Below are 24,710 nucleotides of genomic sequence, written 5' to 3' on the forward strand. Positions count from 1 at the left end.
AAAATAGTTATTAGTGTGAAAAGCCTTTAAGCAAGAAATCCATTAATTTATTATAATGTAAAACTTGTGACAAAATTATCCAAATAGAGTATTAAAGGCAAAGGAAGGCATATAATGGAAAGTCTGAAAAACAGTAATTTATTTTTTGATCCTAATTTATCTTCCAATGTATTTCTCAATTATTGATTTGTTGGACTTTCAGTTAATGTGACTGTTGTGACACCCGATCTGTTATTATCACACAATTAAAGACAAGTCGTCCCTAAAGGCACTTCACTTAAGATAATATTCATTAGACATGAAACTCAAATTGCTTTTATTAGAAAATTTATTAGTATTTTCTCAATTAGTTTGATTTTTAATTTTTTTAATCAAAAGGATATTTTATGAAGTATAACATGACTATCTAATTATTAAAGAAATATTTAATGAAAAATGAAAAACGATAAACATAATTTTTTAATTAAATTAATTAATTTTTATTTAATTAATTAAGTCATTATTTTATTGAATAAATTTAAGAACTTAACATTTTATTGGTGATAATATTTAATATTTATATTCTTGTTTTATTCAACTTATGTTAACACTATTTAGTTTAATATTGAATTAATATCATAGCTATTATATTAAAAATTTATTTCTTATGAAATTGATTTGATAGTCTTTTTTGAGTGTATATCATATTGTATTTATCGTAAAAGCGATGCTTTCATGCTATCAAACAATTTGTATTTCATTTTTTTCATTTCATTAAACGCTTCATTTAAGTCCATTCTTTCAAATATATAGTATATATTGCAATCAAAACACATCAAATGTATAAATCTTAAATAAAAACATTGATTATTATAAGTTTTTGCTACATTTCACGTAATGCACTGATTTAACAGATATTTATTATTGTGTGCAAACTTTTTACATTAGCTGAAAAAAATTTTGGTGTATTTTTATCGAGTTGTTACCCAATTTTATTTAATTTAAACAAAACCCATTAGATTATTGTATGCCTTTAAGGAAAAAAAAGTTTTCTATAAATATATTTGTATTTCAAGAATTTAATCATAAATATTAAACTTTTAGATCCCGAAGCTATTGATCTGTTTCTATAATACATATATAAAAATTTGTATCTAGGTGTTATTTGCATTTAATTTGAAATCAAATTACAAATTGATAAACCATTCAATAAGAAAAATAGTGTGAAAACATATTTGAGTATATTATTTGTGATATAATATACTAATGAAGCTTTTAAAGTATTGATTGTGTCAGATAATAATGATTATGTCTACTCTTTCTCATAGATTATCTCTTTTAGTGATTTCCTACTGTTTTGCTAATATTTTACATGTTTACCAATCCATAGGATTCTCTATTTATTTCATTAATTATAAATAATGTATACGTTTTGATGTATACAGAGATAGCGTTATCTCAACCAAAAGGAAAGAGACATTATATGATGAAAAACTTGCATAAACTTTGTGTTTCAAAACACATTAATATAAAACCAATTAACTCATAGAAAACATATACAACTTATAGTATGCATGTATTTAAAGACTCTGTTATATTTCAGTAATGATCGACAAATGTATACAAATATAAATCTAATGTTTGTGACAATAATTTTTATTACTCTCATAACATTTATATTACGGTAGTTTTCTTAACTTAAATCTAAATAATTAAAATGTAATAATGTATTAATTTTAAAATTATTTTAGTTAAAAATAATCGCTATTACACAATATTACTATTTATAATATTGTATATAATTCTTTATATATATATTGTAAATATAAGCTATTTACTGGAAGTTTAATATTTTAGCAATGGATTCAAAATAACTTTAGTTGTAATTTGTTATATATTAATCTTACATTTTAATTATTTTCACATTAATAGGCCTTATTGAGATACTGTATATTGAATTAACTAGAATTTAATTATCTTATAAGTTATAAAACACTAATATTTATTTTTAACATATATATTTATTTAATCTTTTCTTATTTTTGTATTCAAATATTAAGCAATGAAAATATTATTTTTATATAAAACAATAATATATTTAAAATTTATTAAAATAACATTATTTTAATATTGCAATGAGTTAATAACATATATTATATATTTAAAATAAATAATAATATAATGATAATATAAAACCGTTCGACAATTTTAAGAATACTATTTTATTTAGTTTTTTCAAAGATTTCAAATTTTCATGTTTTATGTTTTAATGTGCGTTATATAAAGTAATGTATATATGCTTTTTGTTTCACTTTAAGTTATTTTTTAATTTTAATAAACTAATAATTTAAATAATATATTTTTATTATATTATAAATAAATAATTATAATTTTGTATATATATACTGTACTGTTTTTTGCTTTAGTTATAGTTGCCATAATTTTTTAATGAAGTTTTTATAGTTGTCTTAATCAACTTTTTACTTAATTTAACTTTTTTTATCATTTAATGTTTATAAATATTATGCAATAGTCTTTGCTATTTTAGCGAAAGAATTATATTATGTGATAATATATTAAATATTGTTTTTATATAATATATTTGAAGGATTTTGAATTATCTTTTAGAAACCTTTTGTCTTATAAATAGAGTACATAATGTGACTGATAAATAAAATTATTTATTATTAGATTGAGATATACAGTATAGTTATAATACAAATCTAATTTAAAGCAAATATATTGAAAGTGATGCACATTTTGGTCGAGTTGTTACTCGAATTAAACAATATATACAATTTATTATTGAATTAGAATTGTATAGAATTAGTTGTAAATGACCTTGCTTATTATCATATTTACCATATTTTCAATATTCTCCAATACAACTAATCTAATTTATATTCACTTTATCTTATTCAAAATAACTTTATAATAACATCGATAATAATTTAGTTTATACTGTAGTTGATTACTAGTAATTATATATATTTTATGATGATATTAAGTTTTAAGAAATAATATCATATTCGTTCAAATATGTATTGTAAAATTAATTTTTTAAAAGCTTTTTTTAAAAAATTACTATAATTTAAATAAATATGCGATTAATACAATCTATAATTTCTGTTATTGTAATTTACAAGAATTTATAAAATTATTTAAAATGTTATAATTATAGTCAATACTTACGTTTGTAATCATAGATAAATTGATGATTATATTAATTTTTGATTTTGTAATTAAGTTTTTTTTTAAATTTTTTAAATAACAATAATTTCATTAATGCAACTTAAATAAATGTAGTTGTTAAGTAAACCTACAGTATTCAAATAACTTTATATATTACAAATTTCTAATTTATTATATCAATATTAAGTATTATATAGTATTAAAATGAAAGTGAATTGATAAGCAAGTTGTGTAACATTTGATTTATATTAACAAAATTATTAATGATTACATATTTGGTATCTACAATACAGTATTTGTATTAATAGCATATTTAACAATAATTTCAACTTTTTTCGAACGCATCACTGAATACATATAATCTCTTTTCCTGACATTTAAAACACAAGCACTTAATAAATGTCTTAAACATATAACTGATAGACATTCTGTAGTTTAATAATTATAGTGAAATATGTTTTGTTACACACATACACATACACATACACATACACATACACATACACATACACATACACATACACATACACATACACATACACATACACATACACATACACATACACATACACATACACATACACATACACATACACATACACATACAAAAACACACACAAATAAATATATTATTTTATATAACTAATTCATATACAGTATATACTTATATTATTTATTCATTTATATGCATTTGGTATTTACAGTCGATTTAAAGCCCATCCGAAAGACGAGCTCTCATATAGACGTAAACCTACTTCGAGTGCCATTTAAAGATGTGGTTTGTTATCTATCACTGCTAGAGGCCGGTCGTCCAGAGGATAAGTTAGAGTGTAAGCCATTGTTTTATTATATGTCATCCAATTTTTGTTGCTTTTTATTATCAGAGCATAACTTTTTGATATGTTATAGCATATCTATTATCAACAAAAATCAATTGCTAGTCATATCTTATGTTGTATTTATTATAATATAATTTATAAATTTATAAAGACTTGTTTTGCATTATTAACAAAAACATTTCTTTTTATTTATAGTTGTATTTAGACTTTACGACACCGATAGTAATGGCTATTTGGATAGTAATGTAAGTTTTTAAATTTATTTTGACATTCATTTACTATATTATAGATTTTGGGATATTTAATATATAACTCTATAATATATAAGTACTAAAATATCTAATTATGGAATTAGTGGATAATTCTGATTATTTTTAAATCAGGATTTTGTATTGTTTTTTCACTTAAAGGAGTAGTATCTGAATTCGTTATGTTTGTACAGTATGTGTGTGTGTTTTAACCGTTTTTAAATATTTATAAATTTTGACTTTGGATTCATATATTTGATTAAAAAGTAGAACACAAATGTCTTTGCAAACCAATCTATTATCTCTTATGAGAAATGGACAAAATGGGACATCATTTAAAAAATTTAGTTTTAAATGTATAGAATATATGAATTTAATGTAGAATTTTAGTATATTTACGAATATTCTATATGTAATCGACAACCCTTTTATGTCACTTGACTTCTTGACCCCAAATTATTAAATTCATTTTGGTTTCATGTAATATACATATATAAAGTATATATTATAAATTAAATACTAATTTAGTCCAAACTTAAAATATTAAATTCTAAAGATTTGTTCAAATGTCTGTTAATATATTAATAGCATTAACCTATTTAAAAAAAATTACATAAATTAATTTATACTGTATGTCAATATATTATTCATTGCATATTTGTTTATTCAAATATGATAGAGTATCATAAAATAATAATTATTGTTTTATAGTATTTGTTTTCATTACTAAGTAATGTCAACAACATATAAAAATTATATCATTTGTGTATATTTATTTTATAAAATATATTGGTAAAATAAAAATATGTATATTTAAAATATTGAACATTTATATTAATATACACTATGAACGCTATTTTTGATAAACACATTATACTTTTTATTACTGTATCATATATTGCTATCTTTTTAAAATTATTATTATATTTTTTTATTTTGAAAATTTTATGTTTTTAATGTCATAAAAATGAAATTCGTTTAAATTTACTAAAATATATACTGTATTACAGTAGTATAATATTTTTGATGTTATGTTAATATACTATATATTCATTTTATAACTTATATAACGCATTTATACTTAGAATAATGAGACCAGAAAAACATTTTATCATATAATAAAAGTACTTAATTTTTAAATTTACAAACATTTATTTATTTAAAAATAAAATTTTGTTACAAATACATTGAATATGACTTTATTTATATTCTTTGTAAATTTATAATTAATTTGATTTTATAATTTTGAAAGACTCATTTTCCAAGTTTAAACACTTTATTTTTTAATATTTAAAACATGTTTTAAATTTATTTTTGATAACTTATTTTTTAAATGAGTTGCAATTTTTATTAATTGACAAAATTATATTACTAAGTAATTTTAGCTATGTAACATTAGTATATTATAATACCAAACAATGTTAAAAATAATATATATAATAGAAATTACAATTATTTTTAGATTATTGTTATCATGTGTTTGACATTATGTAAAATTTTTAATAATTATTTGTCAAAACAATTATTATTATTATTATTATTATTAATTTGTTTATCATAAGCATTTAATTTATATATTAAATAAACTTGATTTATAATTTTAATTAAAATTAATTGCAATACAGTATAACTAAAAATAAAAAATTAATGCTAAACAATATAACGGTGATGTAAGTATAAATAATTGTGTTGATAACAATATTTTGTTTGTTTAACACTGCATTACAATACAAATATAATATTGTATTTTATTTATACAGTTATTTATTAATGCGTTTACTTTCTCTACTTCTCTCATCATAACATCAGTTGTAGTCAATGAACACAAGACTGTGTATTCATTAATGAAAATGTTTGACATTTGCAAAAGTAGAGCAAATTTATTAATAAATTTTCATCTCTTATATTCTTAATTGATTTGTTTGTATGAGTTATTTATAAGCATATACTATATACTACAGTATATACTGTACATACAAACAAATTTATGTATAATATAAGGTTACTATAATATAGTATATACAGTATATACTAAAACTAAACAATTCTGGGTTTATAGTTTAGTATTGTGTGTCACCTTTAATGGTAACACTTTTAATCAAAACTTATACACATAATAAAAGTTTTAAAATTATAACAGTGTTTGTATTCAAGCATTTTATTTGTCCTTTACTTTAATATCTCATTCATCAAAAGGTCGTTGTCTTTTATGTTTCATTTCCTCTTAACATTACTTTTACATAACATTGGAGCCAAACTTAGAAACCGTTAAAACATTTGCTTCTCATATAATCTATTCAACATATTGTGTATCTAATGATAGAAAGTGTGTCGTTATACAGTATATACCGTATATACAGTAGTTTATATAATTGTCATACATTTTCTAACATATGATGCAAATTTATATTATTGTATTAATAAATCTCAACATTTCTACACAAACGTTAGGAAAATGTATTTTTATATTATCTTATTTCTTGATGGAAACAAATGTTAAAAATGGTTATTTTTACAGCAAAACCTGAACAATTATTTATTCACATTTAATAACATCTATTTTTGTAAAGCGCAACTATTTTAACATTTTAAATGAAAAATGTTATAAATTTTATAATTTATTTTTTTATAATTTGCTAAAAAAAAGGTTTCAAACAATTCTTACATTTTAACAAAATTTTGTATATAATATCTATGAATCTAAACATTCAATTATTATATTTTTTGTGTATCCTTCACTTGCGTTACTATTAGTTATACAGCACTTTTGGGTCACAAATAAAATATTTGTGTTTTGTTTTTGAGTTAAACGATTCTGTATTACATGAAATGAATGAAAACTTTATAAAAACTCATTTTTTTGTTTTATGCTTTAATTCACAAATGATTTACAAAATATAGTAAAGTTTTTGAATTTAGATATTTTAGTTTTATTTATCAGAAACATTAGGTCTCATAAAATAAATCCAATATATAAAATGCAATTTTATGTTTTTCATTCAGATTAATTTAATTATGTTTTAATTTTTATTGCGTCCACGCATTTAATGAAATTTATTTGTTTTAATATAATATTTAAGAATATTCTGTTTTTAGTTAATGACATATACTAAAAATGAATATATTATAAAACTTATAACATTATAATCTATTAAATTGTTATTATAGTAATATTACAAACGCAGTGAATTTAAATAAAAATCATTTAATATAAAATGATTATTGTTTTCATTAATTATTATATGTAACAAATTATTTTTCACTTATACATTGTATAAATTATTTAATATTTTTTCAAAAAGTCAAATTTTTTCCGTACATCAAGAATGTAAATGTATAAATTAAAAATTTTAATAAATAGGAAATTGTTATCAGATTATTAAAATGTTTTATTGTTTTATATACTTTTAATTATTTTATTAAAAACATTAATAATTTGCATGATAAAATTGTATAAAAATTATATTTAATATTATAATATTTTTTCATAATTGAAGCAGAATTTTTATTATGAATAAATTGTTATATTAGTAAGTTAATATTATTATGTTTTATTTTTTATTATGATTTATTAAGCACCACTTGTAGTTTTTATTTAAAAATATTTTTAGTAATTTATATAAATAAGTTGTGTAAAAACCATAATGATTTCAAACTTTACCATTTTATTTGATTAATTTGATAAAAGCTTTTAAATGAATTTATTATTTTTATTTAATCACATTTATCAATTGATTTTGTAAATGTTTTTATATAATTTATTATATGAAATATCTTATATTACAAAACACATACCCAGTAGTCGGCATTAATTCATTAGCAATCACTCGGCAATCACTACTAAATTGGATTAAAAGTGACCTTAAAAAGCATAAAATTAAGTCCATTTACTGATAAACTCTAATAGTATTGTATATATAAAAATAGTTTTACATTTTTTCAATTAAAATTATTTCGAATAACTCTATTTTTTGCAATTTATTTTACTTTATTATATGTAAATTAATAATTATTTTTGATATCTAAATATAGCAATTTTATCATATTATTAAATAACTAAAGTTATATTTTCAATATATAATATATTAATAAATGCAATATTAGCTTTTTATTATTAAATGTCTTAATTGTTTTTATTTGCTATTTATTGTGTTACAAATATTAACTATTGTACTTTACAATTGTATTAGTTATAAATATCCAAAGATTATTAAATATATTAAATATTATTATATATATATATATATCAGGGTTAAGCAAGGGGTAGTGGGTATAGCTATTTTCTCCTAAGATCGAGATTTTGGGATTTTACCCCAGATTTTTTGACAAAATAAAAAAATAACTTATAAACGAAGAGAAATAAACCCATAATTCTCCGATTTTTTCAAATTATATAATTTTATTTTATATATAATTTTATTAATTTTATATAAATTATATAATTAAATTTAAAAGAAATATAATTTTAATTATTAATTGTTAATTTACTGTTATTATGTTTTATCCACTTATTTTAAATTAAATTATCAAATAAAAACAAGTAAAATAGATAAAATTACGTTAAATTAATAAAAAAATATTATATTATTTTTATTCAAAATATAAAACTAAAATATTAAAAATTAGCTATTTATAAATACTTATTATAGTACAAACAAAATTTTATTTTAACATAATTGAGATAATAATAATAAAATATGCAACATATTGTAATGTTTTTATTATTAATTTAAATTTTCACATTTTAAAGGAGAATTATTATTTATTTTTATATCTTTAATTAAAATTAAAGTTTTTATTAATTTAAGAAAATATTTCGAAATTTTAACATTTTTTTCGTAATGACACCTACATTGCTGTGTATTTTCTCCGATTTATATGGAATTTTCGGAAATTTTCTTTTGACTCCCCATAAATTTTGAAAAAATTGAAAAATGCAATAAAAGGGTACATCGCACCCTATACTCCTCAAATTTTTCGAGATTTTACCCCACCCTATAGCCCTCTAAGATCAAAAACCTTGATATATATATATCCTGATATAATAATTTTTAATATAAAATTATATAAAAGGATTTCTATATATAAAACAATTGATGTTGTATTGCAAATGTTCTTTTAATTATTTTATAAATATTTAACACATTATTACTATCAAAATATATTTATTTTTTATAGTTATAAATGTGATATAATATGTAAATGAAAATTATTGAAATAGAGTAATAATAATTTTTATGGGAAGAGAGTGTGTGTGTGTGTATGTGTTAAATGTTTATATATCTATTTATACTGTATGTTAATTCAGTATATAAGATATATCTATTCATTGCTTTATATGGGCTATTGTTTGAAATTTAACTTCAACTTAATTTTTTTACTGTATATGCAATTCATTTTAGGCAATATATAGAGTCAAAACATAATACAACATTAATAATTTTAAGCTATAATTTAGTTTAACTTTTGAATGTATACTTTTTTATGTATTTAAGATAATTTATGAGAACTAAAAAATTTTTATTATTAGATATTGAAGAATATTCTTTAATATAATATATTTTTTATATATCAAAGGAATAAAATTTTATTTCAATTATAATTTTTATTTTATGTATTTTAGGCTCTTTTATGATAAGAATTTAATATACTTAGAAAAATGTATGAAAATTATAAACATTTCAATATATAGCTAAAGTATATATATATATACTGTATGTATACAATATATTTGAATATAAATTTATATAGGTTTGGCTATAATATGATAAAAATAGTAAAACAGCATTTTTGGTTTCACTATTTATCTCAAATGTTATGAAAGTCATTATAATTGATATCTGATCAGTTATTACATATTATGGCATATACAGTAAAATACATTTATATGGCTTATCCTTATATTATAAATTTAAGTGAACTTTGACATTTAAAAATTTGACAAATATTTGTTTAATATAATAAAAAACATTAAACGACAAAAATCGATAGCATTTTTGCATTTGAAACTCAAGAGGATATCAGACTAAATGTATTTCGTGTTTAATGTTTGTTTATTTTCTGTCAATTCTCTAATATATTTGTATTGAACTCAAATAAATTGTGGCATTTTTTTCAATTTTTTCAAATACTATTTTTTATATTTTAAAGATCTATGTTTTGTTTTTTAATAATATTTGTTAATATTTTATTATTTGGATTAATTTATTTATTTAATTATAATATTAATCGTGTAATTTTGATTTAAGGATAATCTCATCTTTTGATATTAAGTATAATAATATAAGTTATATATTATTGTTTAAAAGTATTATACAGTAATAAAATAGTATTTAATTAAAACTTTTAAAATTATATTTATTTGTTAAATTATAATAATAATTAATAATATTAATCATCATTTGTCTTATAAAAATTATTTGTTATTTAATTCAATTTAAAACAAGACTATTGAGTGCTATATAGCATTATCAGAACGAACTTCTAAATAATATATCTAATTAATAGTTCTGACATTTTTAATACGTTTAAACTTAAAAAAGACCAAATAATTGTTTAAACAAATTAAATCAAATAATAACACAATTATTTAGTTATGGTTTACACATTCACTCTCGTGATTAACATTTCTATTAATTTAATGGATTTAAATAATAATAACAGAAAAACATATATAAAATGTATTTCATGTTTTGATAGGCAAATGTATGCTTAAGCTATTGATAATACTGTAATTCATATCCACTTACACTTAGAGTCATCCAAATAATATGTTATCATAAATATAGACAGAAATAAAACTATATTAAAAATCATTATCTTTTTAAATTTGGCTTAAATTTATGTTTTTAACTTTTTACTAATTTGTACGGTTTGTCTATGGGTTTAAACCGTTTAAATGTCCGTAAACTTTACGAAGCAATAAGCAAAGCGGGGTATGTATGGTTGCGATCTGTGACGTCATTTATGTAAGGATCGTTAAATAGTACTATTTAAGCGTTAAGATATACTGTATTTCTAGACGTTACTAGTATTCGCAGTCGTTGCTAGTGGTCGGTGGTCACTGAGCTATATATATATATATATATATATATATATATATATATATATATTGGTTATTAGTATTGGAGCTCAGGATGACTCGCCCGGAAAACCGGGATTATAGCGAAACTTTACAACACTTACTATTGAAACTTTGTGCTAAATAAATGATACAACCATTTGGAGCGCTGTATGTTATTTTATGATGTCATCATATTTTATAATTTAATATTTTCAGACAACATAAAATACTCAAATTTAATAATTAAAATTAATCTAGACTATTTTATATATTTATAGTTTAATTTAGTTATAATTAATTATTTAAATAAATGTATTTCTGTTAAAATTAAGGTTAGTTTGCGAGACCTACACCAAGTTAAGTAACGAGGCTTACAATAATTAAATGTTTTATACTTTTAGATTTTATTGTTAGTATATTTATATTATTATTTTATAAAATGCATAAACAATATTAATAAAGTAGTTTGTGTTCTCAGGATATGTTAATAACTATTTGATGATACGTTAAGAACTATTTGCCCCAAAAATTTATATAAAAAACATTTAATTAATAAAAAATAAAATTATTATTACTTTTGATCTTAAAATTGTTATTTATAAATATGTGCTAAAAATATCATATACTGTATAAAGCAGTATTTCATTACTATGTATTTTTTGAATTATATTAAATTATTTAAGATTAAGGAATTTCATAATGAGATTCAATATACTATTTTATAGAGACTTATTATAAGAAATTTTAGTTCAATTATTTTACTTAACATTTATGATAAATCAAAAAAAAATAATTTTTACACATTTTTATTTTATTAATTCTATTATTAAGGAAATGTTTAAAATCTTGTAATAAATAATTTTAAACAGAAATATTTGAAATAATTGAAAATAAAAATGTTTTCTCTTAATATTTTTGTTGAAATTTTTCAATTAATTTTGATTTAAATTGAATTTTATAATAGAAAAAATATAATCTAAAAGAGAAATAAAGTTCTAAATTATTTTTAAATAATGGATTATATATACTATATATTATATAGTATAGTATTAAAAATAAATAATATTAATGCTTAAATTTTGTCAATAAAATTAGTTTTTTAATATATAGAAATTATACGAATTAATTATATAATGTGTGTCCTAATATCCTATTATTATTAATTAGTAATAAATTATTAGCAATAAATGAGTATTTAATCCAATTGTTAATAACATAATAACATCATTTTGCTAATAAAATATTTTGAAAATGTTAACTAATGTCAAAACCAGTAAATCTTAATACATTATAATATAATACACATTAACCCCTCTCCTGTTGATATATCCTTTAATTAAAAGTGATGATATGTTGTAGTCATTTAATCGATAGTATAATAATAATAATATTTTATGTTTACTAAAATATATAGCACTTTAATATAATATTTATGTAATCGTTTACACATTTTTTTAACCATCAATACAATACATGTGTATTTTAAAATGTGAAATAATGAGCTTATAATTTGTGTTTTGTATCATAAATCTGTTTTTGACACAAAATATTTTTTAATCTTTACGTGAAATGCTTTAAACAAATGAGTAAAAATATCTATAGAATAATGTTATATTTGTTCTAACATTTAACAAAATTAGTCTATATATATGAAAATGCTTTCCACTGTTATATATTATGTAAACATTTGATATATTTCCAGATGCTTTATAATTACGATAATAATATTTAATTGCTTTTTAAAAATATTATTTTATGTGTTAGGAGATGGACTGTATTGTGGATCAGATGATGACAATGGCTGAGTACTTGGGATGGGATGTCTCGGAATTGAAACCGGTTTGTAATGTTTTTCAAGTCAGATAATCAGTTAAATTATATAAACGTTTATTAGAGTGACATTTGTTTTTCAAATAAAAAGTTGTCGATCTATTCAATACATTATACAATAAAATAAATTTTCTTTTTTATATTTATTTGAAAACACACAAAATGTTCTGATTTTATAAATAGAAATTTATAAATATTTAGGTTATAAAAGATTTTTACTATTATCTAACGAATTTTCAAATACATTGAGATTCAATCACTTTTCTCAATATATATTTAAATTTAATACAATCTGTTTTGAGACTGAATTTTTGTTATAACAGAAACAACATCAACGAAATTTACTAAATTATATTTTATTGGATTTATGAAAATAATTTTTTACCGCAAGAAAATAAATTTTTAGTAATTTACACTTTATTTTTATTTTATTCAAAATCTATTCAAATAATATTAATTTTCATAGATAACATTATTATTATTATTATATCTAAAATATGGTACAATGTATAATAAAAAACACTTAATATTTTTATAAAATCTACTATTATTTTAAGTCAATTGTAAATCTACTATTCTATTATATAGCTAACATATAATACTGTTTTTTCAATTTATATATACAGTATTATATATATTAAAAATAGATATTTTGTTTAAAAATATTGACTATTTTTGAGAGCAATTTTATGAGCGTTTCGAATGTTAATTGAATTCAAAACAAATATAAATTATATTATAGTTTGTATTGAATCCCATGTATTATGTATAGAGTTATCTTAAATAATAAGAATTCAATTTTATTCTCATTTTATTCATTTCGAAGTTATATTATTCTTAAAGTGAAGAGTAATGACTAGAGTCTCTCAAAATACATATTTTCATATTTTTATAGATTAGAGATTTGGTTATAATTTAATTTTCTATTTAAATTATATAACAAGAGTTAAGTTGGCTTTAATTTTTTGTATCTTATAAAATATAATTTTATTGCATAGAAAACTTTTTATAGAAATAATTTATTCTATTAAATAAGTTTCTAAAAATAATACTAATTATATTTAGTTAATGTAGTTTAAGCAAAAAGTTAAAAAATACAGATATATATATTATTTATTTTCATATTTACAATATATATATTTATATCAGGGTTGCGATCGGTGGGGTCTCTCCCAGAGACCAAGATTTTGGATATTTTACCCCAGATTTTCTGAAAATTTTAAACATTTATAAACGATTAGAAACTGACCCTGCCTAAAATTTAAATTAATATATGTTAACTTAGTATTTTTATGTTTTCTAATTTATTTACATCAAATTATTCTGTAAAATAGTTACAATTTAGCTATAATTAAGTTAATTAAGTATTAAAAAATCATTTAAATATAACATTATTTAAAAAATATGTAATTAAAATCTTAAAAATGAACTATATGTTTAAAAACTTGTTATGTTATTGGTAGAATATAATTTTAAGATAATATATTTTTAAAATTTAAGATAAATTTAAATAATTTATAAATTTGAAAAAATTTACCGAAAATATGGGAATTTATTGGGATTTTCAACACTTGATTTTAAATTTTTAAAAAAAATTGCTGTTTAATAATGCAATAAAACTCGACTCCCCACCCAATACCCCAGTACCAGATTTATTGAGATTTTTGTCAGTTGATCTCCTATACCTCTTAGACCAAAAAACTTGCGCAACACATATATATATATATATATATATATATATATATATACTGTATATTAATATATTTTCTTTAGTTTATTATGCGATTCCTAAAATATTATAATTTTTATAATACATATTTTAAAAATGTTTTGTGTTATGATTCTTATGGTTAGAGAATTAGAGATGTGATTCATGACTGCTATTGAATGCACTCAAAGATGTTTATCAAAGGTTTAAATGTATTTTGAAGTGACTTTTTATAACTTATACCATATTATCAATTGTATGAAATAGTATGTCTTGTTTGTTAAAAGAGAATTTTGTCATTAATTAATATTTCAATTTGATTGATATCATAATATTTTGACAACAGATTTAATATCATTATTATAATTATTTATAAATTATGGGCACTAGAGTATCAATATTAGAATATTAAAAATATAACAATAGTTAATAAATTTTATTAAATTAAAACATTATAGTTTGTGTTTTGAAATAAATTATATTTTTATAATAGAGATCTGATATGAGTGTCATTTTTATAAGAGATGGATGTTTTCTTTGTTTGTCTTCTATAAAAACAAATTTTTAGTTTAAACTTTGATTTGTTATACACAACAATACTTTATTATAAGTGTGAGATTGAAATCAACACACAATTTGATTTAAACTCTCTTTTTAGGAAACAATGATTGATAGATATGTCAAACAATATTACATTGAAACCCCAAACACAACAACATTTATAGCTAAACCTTTTTAAGTAAAATAAGTTAAACAAAATTTATTTTTATTTTATTTGAGATTTAAGTTTGTTAGGAGTCGGTTAGATTGACTTTTGCAGTATTTATCTAATGAATTAAGATTAGCCAAACATCTATTAAGTGAGAAAAAAGAGTTTTCGTTGCAAAGGATTTTTTTGCAGCTTTTTATTGTTTTTGATAGTTGTTTGTATCGTAAATATATTGCAAACACATTATTAAAACCATAGCCAGAGAGACCAACAGTACAAACATTAAAAAATTTAAATTAAAAAAAATACTAATTTGGTTTATTATACATTAGATTAGATTTAATTTAATTAGATATGAATAATATGATTTATGTTAGTTAATGTTTATTATATTTTATTATAGATATTACAAGATATGATGGTTGAGATCGATTATGACGCCGACGGAACTGTATCTTTGGATGAATGGAAAAGGGGTGGATTGACTACTATTCCATTATTAGTTCTTTTGGGATTAGATTCTGTAATTAGTTTTCAATTATTGTTTTCTCATTTATGATATCAATTCTGACTTATTTATGAAGTCAATTGTAATTTAATCAGTTGTATAACTATTAAGGTTAGCGCACAAAGTATTGTTTAAAAGGATTAAATAACTTATTCTGTTTATGCATTGCATTAAATAACATACCTTAGAGTCGACAATAAAAATAGTTAATATTGTCTCACAATTATAGCAAACAGTCAAAGACGACGGCAATCATGTTTGGCGGCTAAAGAACTTCAATAGACCCGCGTATTGTAATCTTTGCCTTAATATGTTAGTAGGATTAGGAAAGAAAGGACTTTGTTGTGTCTGTAAGTCTTTTTCATATCAATTATTATTTTATTAAACTCATTAAAATCAATTACTTTATATTAAATCTAGTTTAATCGTTTTTTGTAACATTAACTTTTAACTAAATTAGTAAAATTACTGTATTATACAATTTTATTATTTATACTCATTATATTTTTACTTACAATATTCTGTAGTATACTACCATTACTATTGCTACTACTGTTTTACTATTTTAGATTTAATAATAAAAAGTTATGTAGCTTTGCTTAAAACATGTTATTTAACTTATTTTTAAAAAAAAATTTAGCACTATCTTTAAAATCAAGTTAAAATTTCATTTATTGTTTTCTTCAAGTAAATTATATGCATTATTTAATACTATATTTTATTTTTGATATATTCAGTACTAATTTTGGTCACTATGAGTTTTAAATGATTCATCATAAAAATAATGCTCTAAAATTATTTGCAATAAATTTTTGAATTATACAATATTGCATTTCATAATCGGATGTATGTTTTTGATAAACAATTAATTATATTCAAAGTTAAATATATAGTATTTAGGTATTACTATAATTCTATTGCAATTTGCAAAGCTATTTTGGATGCAATTCATGTCAATTTCATACTTTTTATTGTGACTACTCGTATATAGTAATAGTATTAGTATATATTGTTATCAATTGAATTACATCTCTAACAATAATATAAAATTAAAAAACCACTTTATGTGATACCGTTTTCCAACATTTTTTTATATACATTTTGTATATATTGAACTTTTGGACATACAATACATATGTGATAAGCTATCCCTTAATTTTGTATAGAATATATTATATGTGTTTATTATTATTATGATATATGTTTAATCAGTATTCATATCACTGCTTCAAATATATTATCTTATTTATCAATCTTTACAATTGACGCCATTTTTAAATTGTTAACTTAATATTCAAATTGTTTTACATAAATTATTCAAATTAACTTAAGATTTAGCACAAAAAATCAATAAACTCTGAAAATTTTTAATATTTATATATAATACTTTATTAAATAAAATATGATGGTCAATAAAATTTTACTAAAAATAGATTTACTGAATCCTAATTTTTAGCATATTTTAATAATAAATTATTCTGGTTTCAATTAATAATATTATTTTATTAATATAAATTAACATAAAATTAGAGAACATATAAAATAAGGAATTTACTTTATTTGAATTTTAATGTTACAAATTAGTTGATATATGGTAATTTAGGTTGATTAAATATTAACTATTTAAAAAGCACCCGTTAATTATAATTATAAATATATTTTATATTATTAATAATAGAAAGTAAAATTATATACATGAATAGAAAATTAATTTAATAATCATTATATTTAATAATTTCGATAGTTTGTAAATATACAGTCCATGAACGGTGTGTGCAAAGGGCACCGGCGTCTTGTATTAGCACTTACTCTAAGTCGAAAAAGACATCTCAGGTAAATATTATTTTATAAAATTTAAATTTAACAAAATTAAAGTCAATCTAATAATAATAATTATAATAATAATTTATTAAAAAGGTTTTTACTCATCATTGGACGGAAGGCAACTGTACGGGCAAATGCAGTAAATGCCGTAAACCTATTAAATCATATAATGGTATAACAGGACTGCATTGTCGTTGGTGTCAAATGACCGTAAATTAAAGAAAAAAATTCAAACACTTTTAATATATTATTCATATAATGGTTTACTATTACAGCTCCACAACTTGTGTGCCTCTCAAGTAAAGCCGGAATGTAATTTAGGCCAACACAGGGATCATATAATAGCTCCCACTTCTATTGTGCCCATAGTTCTCGTATGTCATCATATTTCATACTATTTTCGTGTTTTAACATTTGTCTAAACACACACACAAAAGTGTGTATACAATATTTCTTTACTTTATACAATATATACACAGTATAATAGTATACAATTTTCTATATTATTTTGATTTTAGCCAAAATTTGACCAAAAAAGTACAATTATATGTTATTATACGTTAATCAGTTGTTCTCTATATTTCTATTGTTTTATACTTTTTTTAGATAGCAATCTATTGTTGTTAATCATTATAATATAAAAAGAGGCTCTTATTTAGTTAAAACTCTTTTTCTTTTTTAAATGCCTTTTCTTTTGAAACAAACAATTGCTTCAAATAATAGGAAAGCCTTTTATAAAGTTTGTGACTTTCAATAACAAAGTCTACTAAATATCCACTTTCTTTTACATTTCCTTTTATTATAACTTTTATTATTAAAATACAGTATATAATGCAATACTTTCAGTATACTACTATAGTATGAGTCCAATTAAACAAAATATTGATGGTTTTGTGCAATATTGATGATTATTTTGCTTAACAATGACTACAATATATTTGAAAGATACCTGTATTTGACTAATTAAATATCAAAACTATTGGTTATTACGAATCATATAATATGATGATTATATAATACATTTATTATTATGTTTAGCCAGGTCTTAGTTTTGGGAATCACAATCTTTTTTGATGATTCAATATTGATCTAAATATTATATATTAAATTATATATATATAATATTTTATTTATCAATATTTAACTGTTGACAATAATGTTGCCTTGAATTAAATTTTTTTGACTATTTTTTTGTGTTATTGTTGTGAATAGGATTTAATAGATTTCCTTAAGTTTTTTTTGTAATATTATTAGTAAAAATATATATGAAATGAGGACAGAAAAGCAATTTTGTTTGGATTCGTTACTTAACCCGACATTTCTTAATCCATGCGATGTTTTGGGATTTAAACCAGATTTTGTCTATTTTTATATATTATAGTTTCAATTCATAAATTGTTTTACTTTCAAATAGTTTTTATTATTTTTTACTTCACTTTATGTTTGATAATATTTTTCTGTAAAAGACCGGAGCGTTAGTTACAAATTTAACGAAGCATTTGACAGAATAGGTGTTATTATTAAATCGATGTCTCATTAGTGGTGACGACAAAAATATTTGCCAAATAATTGTTTCAATCGATCGATACGTTTTGTGACATATAATCATTTGCTATAAAGAGCAAAGTTTATGATTCAAATTGATATTTTTTTCAAAAAATTTACTATCAATATTATGACAACTATTTATTTATTTATTATTATTAAAAGTTATGTTTAATATGTTTGTCATTAATCATTTTACATCATTAAATTATTTTCAATTGATATAATAATAATTAATTTGTTTCTTCAAAAATGTCATAATTTTACATTTAAAAATTAAAAGAAATTTATTATATTTAAATTCAATAAATTAAAATTAGTATCAATTTAGTTTTTAAATACTCTTTAATGACTACAATTTACAATTTAATTAGTATGGTATTCAGTATAATATAAATTATTATTATAATTACAGAAAGTTATGTTACACTTATTTGTGGTAATATTGAAAGTTATAAATATATTGTTTAATATATAATAATTAGTTCCCAATTAACGAATTTAAATATTATTTTATAAACAAATGTAAAATAATAGATTTATGTGAACAGATTAGTGAAAATATGTATTAACTAATTTTATATATTAATTTGATTTATTTTTATAATTAGTTTGCATTTTTTGTTATAATTCAAAGTTTATTAAATAGTAAAAATTTTTGAAATATTTCAATAAGCGATATGTATTTTCAATTAGTTTTTTAGATAATCATCTAAAAAAAATTTATTTATTAGTATTTTTGGTAAAGTTTTGATTTTTTGATTTTAGTTTAACTTTTACATTATATAGTATTTCAATAAAGTATAATATTATTAGTAATAGTGTATGTCTTTTGTTTTGGTTTTTAAGTTTCCAAAAAACTAGTCATGACTTTTGGTCATATATAATATCAGGGCTAAGATCAAGATTTATTGGGAATTTACTAAATTTTGTAAAAATTGTTTTTTAATAATGCAATAAAAAAAACTGTATAACATTGCAGTACAGATCGGGCAATACAGTTGTTAAAACAATTTCCTATATTTTGTTTAATACCTATTGCTTACATTCGGTAATTTAATATATTTACAATTGTCATAATTAAATATAAATTAAATTAAATATAACTAATTAATGAAATGACTGATTATACAAATATAATTGAATATAATTATAATTAATTATAATTAATATTAACTATGGGTTACAGATAAACGAGTAAATCATTAATATAAATATAAACTAGTTTTTATGTAATTTAAATGTTGATGCTATGAATGCAGTTATACTAATACAACAAATCCATATTATATTTACCGGTACTTTATTTTTTTAATAAAAGCTAATAATTATATATAAATTTTATGATTGAATTTTTAAGACACTTTTTTCTCCTTGAAATTCACAATTTAATAATTTTTATTATATAAAAATACAGTACAATATTTATATTATTTATATTAGTGATGTAAGTTGAGATAGAAATCTTGTCATGTCCATTTCTATTCCTGTAATAAAATACAAAATCGATATTTTTATCAGGGTATAAATATTATTGTAATAAATGTTATCTAGCATTTCTAACTGGTCAAAAAGTGTTGTTTACTGGAATCTATGAGCCTTTTTAGTGTCTGTGTGTCTGTGTGTCTGTGTGTCTGTCTGTAGTTTTGAAATTCTGACTTCAGATTCGGTTAGAGAACTACTAATAATGTTTTGAAAAGTTGCATCAAAAATGATATATTTCTTCGGGAACATATAGAAAATGGCGGCCAAAGTAAAAAAAATTTAGGTAAAAGTTTTAACGTTTAGAATTGTATAGAGCATCAAAAATAATATATAATATATCAGCATTATTTTATTTTTTTAAAAATAGCGGCAAAAGTATGATCATAATAGTTTATTTTGTCATACTGAGTCATTTTATACCCTACATGACTATAGTTGAGTATATTTTGTCATTTTATACCCTACATGACTATAGTTGAGTATATTTTGTCATACCGAGTTATTTTATACCCTATATGACAATATTTAAATTATATATATTTGACCAGTTTTTAAATGTTACTATATAGCCGCTAACTAATGGGTTTCAACCTATTTATGATATTCAAGTTTTTTTCTGAAAATGCTTTCTAGCATTCTTAACTGGTTTTAATAATAAATTTGTTTTGTTGATGCATTGTTTAAGTATTTTATAAATTAATTATTACATAAAATAATGTAATTTAATAAATCATAGAATAGCTGTTTATTATTATTATTCTTAAGAAATTGTGTACAAATGTTTCAGATGTAACACAATTGTACTTTTTTGTTGCAAACCTTATAAAATTTATTTATGAGAATTACATTGTTTAGCTATCGATGTATTGTTAAGTTCATGTGTTATCAATTAACGTATTTTTATATTATATATTGTATTGACGATAAACACCTTAATATCGATATAGTCGATGAACATTACAATACAAACTACAATTCAAATCAATACATATAACAAACACAAAATTTGTCATTTTTTCATTTCTCATATGATTTTATCGTTTTGTTTTTTCTATATAAGTATTGAATGTATGTTTAAATGTCATGGGTTAGTATGATTGGTATGGTATTGGGTTAGTTGTGTTTGCACTGGCATTACATGTAAGGCTCAATTCGTTTATGGTTTACCAATGGTTGGCAATGCATATTGCGGTCAAACTATTTATAATAACTTTAGTAATATTTCTAATGTTATATTTCCTTCCCATTTAATCACACAAATGGCACTCATAATAATACTTAAGAGTTTTATCAATATTTATAATTCTTATATATTAATCATAATTTTCATAATATTTTTAATTTAATTTTTTCATGAAATATTTTAGTTTCATAAAAATAATTATTTTTTTAATAATCCCAAAGCAATTTTGGGTTATATAATAAAACAGTTTTAACATTATAATATGTACTGTACATAAATACTACATTGAGTAATATTATACTCTACGGGGAAATCTCAAAATACATAGCAATTAATTCATTTGTATTTAGTCCTCAAACATCATTGCATTTAAATTTAATATTATTTGTTTTGTATTTTTTTTGTTACACTTATTAAAATCTGTAATTATGTTTAATATTATTCCACCAGTACTTAGAATAATACTGAATCTTATGATTACTATATGAGAGTATTAATTTATATTTACTAAATATTAAATTATAAAAATTAAACATTATTATAATAATAAAATAATATGAATTCATAAAGATTTATAAATTAAATAAAAATTGAATGAATTTCTCAAATGTCAATTCTTTAAATATTAATGTTATTTTTAATAATCAGATTACATGATAGTGTTTTCAACGTGTATTATGCAATGAATTTATTAATTATTTTATTTCTAATTTAATACTTACTTATAATTATTATAGTTGTTTGATAATCACTAATAAATATTTACAGTCTTAGTGTGTTTATTCAAAATTATAAAATTATGCATATTTAACAAATATCAGTTTATACGGTATCATATTATAAACTTATAAATGCAAATACAGCATTTGTTGATTTAAATTTTTATTGAATTTACTGCAACTTTCAATTATTAATTCAAAGAAACATAGTTTTAAAATTATCTTATTATTTCATTACTTTAATCAGATTTAAACATTGGTTGCAATCAATGCTTATTTGTTTTTTTTTATTTTCGATTGATTTGTTTAATTATTGTATTATTTATTTTATTATTTATTTTATTATTTAATTATATTTTAGTTGATGCATTAAATTAAAGTGCATTAAAATGCAATATGTATAAAAATATTTAATTATTAATAATTTCAATATATTAATTATTAGTTTGTTTATATACTTTACTATTAGATATTGATTTAAGTTAAACTACGGTATAATACTTTATATATAATTATAATGATAAATAGTATTATATATTGAATATGATTTTTCTAATGTTTTACTAAATTCATTCATAAATGTTATGTTTATCGGTATCATAAAAGTTGTTGAATTGACCAATAATTGTGATATATTTGCTTTGACTGATCGATAACAACACTATTGTGTTATTATATGATTATATATAATTGCATTAGACTTTAAATCGACACCATTATATTTATTAATTTTATTGATAATAACTGCCAAATATATAGCTATTTTTAACTTAATAAAAATTATAGCTGATTAATAGAGACTCGTTATACAATATTAATATTGATTTAGTGAATATTTTGTTAATTTTAAGTATTTTAAACTTTTTAATTTACAGTATAATGTTTTAATGTTGTGGTTATGTTGTAATAAATTATACAGAAATATTGAATAATTAGTATCAAGCTTGTTTTATTAATATCACTAAAATAAAACCAAAAATAGGTATAATTTATTGCTTATAGTAATGTTAGTCATAAATATAATCACTATTGATATTATATGTCAAATATTATTGTAGACATAATCCACATGGAAATCGATGTTTTGATTACGCAATCAATCATATTATATATGTTTGCATTCATACATTTTATTTATCATGTTTTTTATAATTAATGTATTCATAAATTGAACATCATCCATTTTGTTATTTTTCATGCATTAAAATTTATTTAAAAATTATATTTTTTGGATAATACAAATATTTTTTTATAATTAATTTTGAATCATTTAATTTATTAAAGATGTTTTAGTATATTTAATTAAAACTTGATTGTAGATACTTATTACCAAGATATTTTTATAATTTGTTTTGTTTATTATAGATTAAACTATAAATTATAATCTATTATCTCTGTAATTAATGTTTGTAATTTATAATGATATTATCATTAAATTTTTAATTATATACTAATGCAAAATATTAATTAAGTTTACATTTGTTTAAAAATAAATTGTTTTAAATTATTAAAATTTATTTAGTATCTTTAACAACTTTAATATATTATAAAATGTCAATTTTATGTGCAATTATTGAGAAAAATGTATCATAAATATAATTATGTAATATAAATATCCAGATTTAGAAAAAACTCAATTTATTATATAAAAAATTTAATAAAAATTATATTGAAATAAAAAATTAATTTATGAGACCTTAACTCCAGAAACTTGAAGTTAATTTATAATTGAAATTTTCTCGACAAAGATCTCAAATTTTGACTAATTTGAAGGTTTGAATGGCAATCACTTATCATATATTTTATTTTTCTCAATTATATTAGTTTTATTAATGTTTAATGATTTTTATTGCAAATATGTATTATTGATATTTTACA

General features: G+C 19.8%; 1 protein-coding gene across 1 annotated transcript in view; it reads left to right on the plus strand.

The window, feature by feature from the left end:
* Positions 1 to 24,710, plus strand: part of LOC128960550 (diacylglycerol kinase 1-like) — a 31,214-nt gene that overhangs the window by 1,918 nt on the left and 4,586 nt on the right. The window contains exons 4-11 of the mRNA XM_054306663.1: positions 3,876 to 4,001; positions 4,206 to 4,255; positions 13,086 to 13,160; positions 15,972 to 16,091; positions 16,306 to 16,426; positions 17,821 to 17,909; positions 17,994 to 18,110; positions 18,176 to 18,274. Of these exons, the coding sequence (XP_054162638.1) occupies positions 3,876 to 4,001; positions 4,206 to 4,255; positions 13,086 to 13,160; positions 15,972 to 16,091; positions 16,306 to 16,426; positions 17,821 to 17,909; positions 17,994 to 18,110; positions 18,176 to 18,274 (797 nt within the window). The remainder of the gene's footprint in view (positions 1 to 3,875; positions 4,002 to 4,205; positions 4,256 to 13,085; positions 13,161 to 15,971; positions 16,092 to 16,305; positions 16,427 to 17,820; positions 17,910 to 17,993; positions 18,111 to 18,175; positions 18,275 to 24,710) is intronic.

This window comes from Oppia nitens, unplaced genomic scaffold (assembly GCF_028296485.1).
Source record: "Oppia nitens isolate AA-2021 unplaced genomic scaffold, nextdenovo-longstitch-racon4-pilon3 scaffold4_pilon_pilon_pilon, whole genome shotgun sequence".
Classification (NCBI taxonomy): domain Eukaryota; kingdom Metazoa; phylum Arthropoda; class Arachnida; order Sarcoptiformes; family Oppiidae; genus Oppia; species Oppia nitens.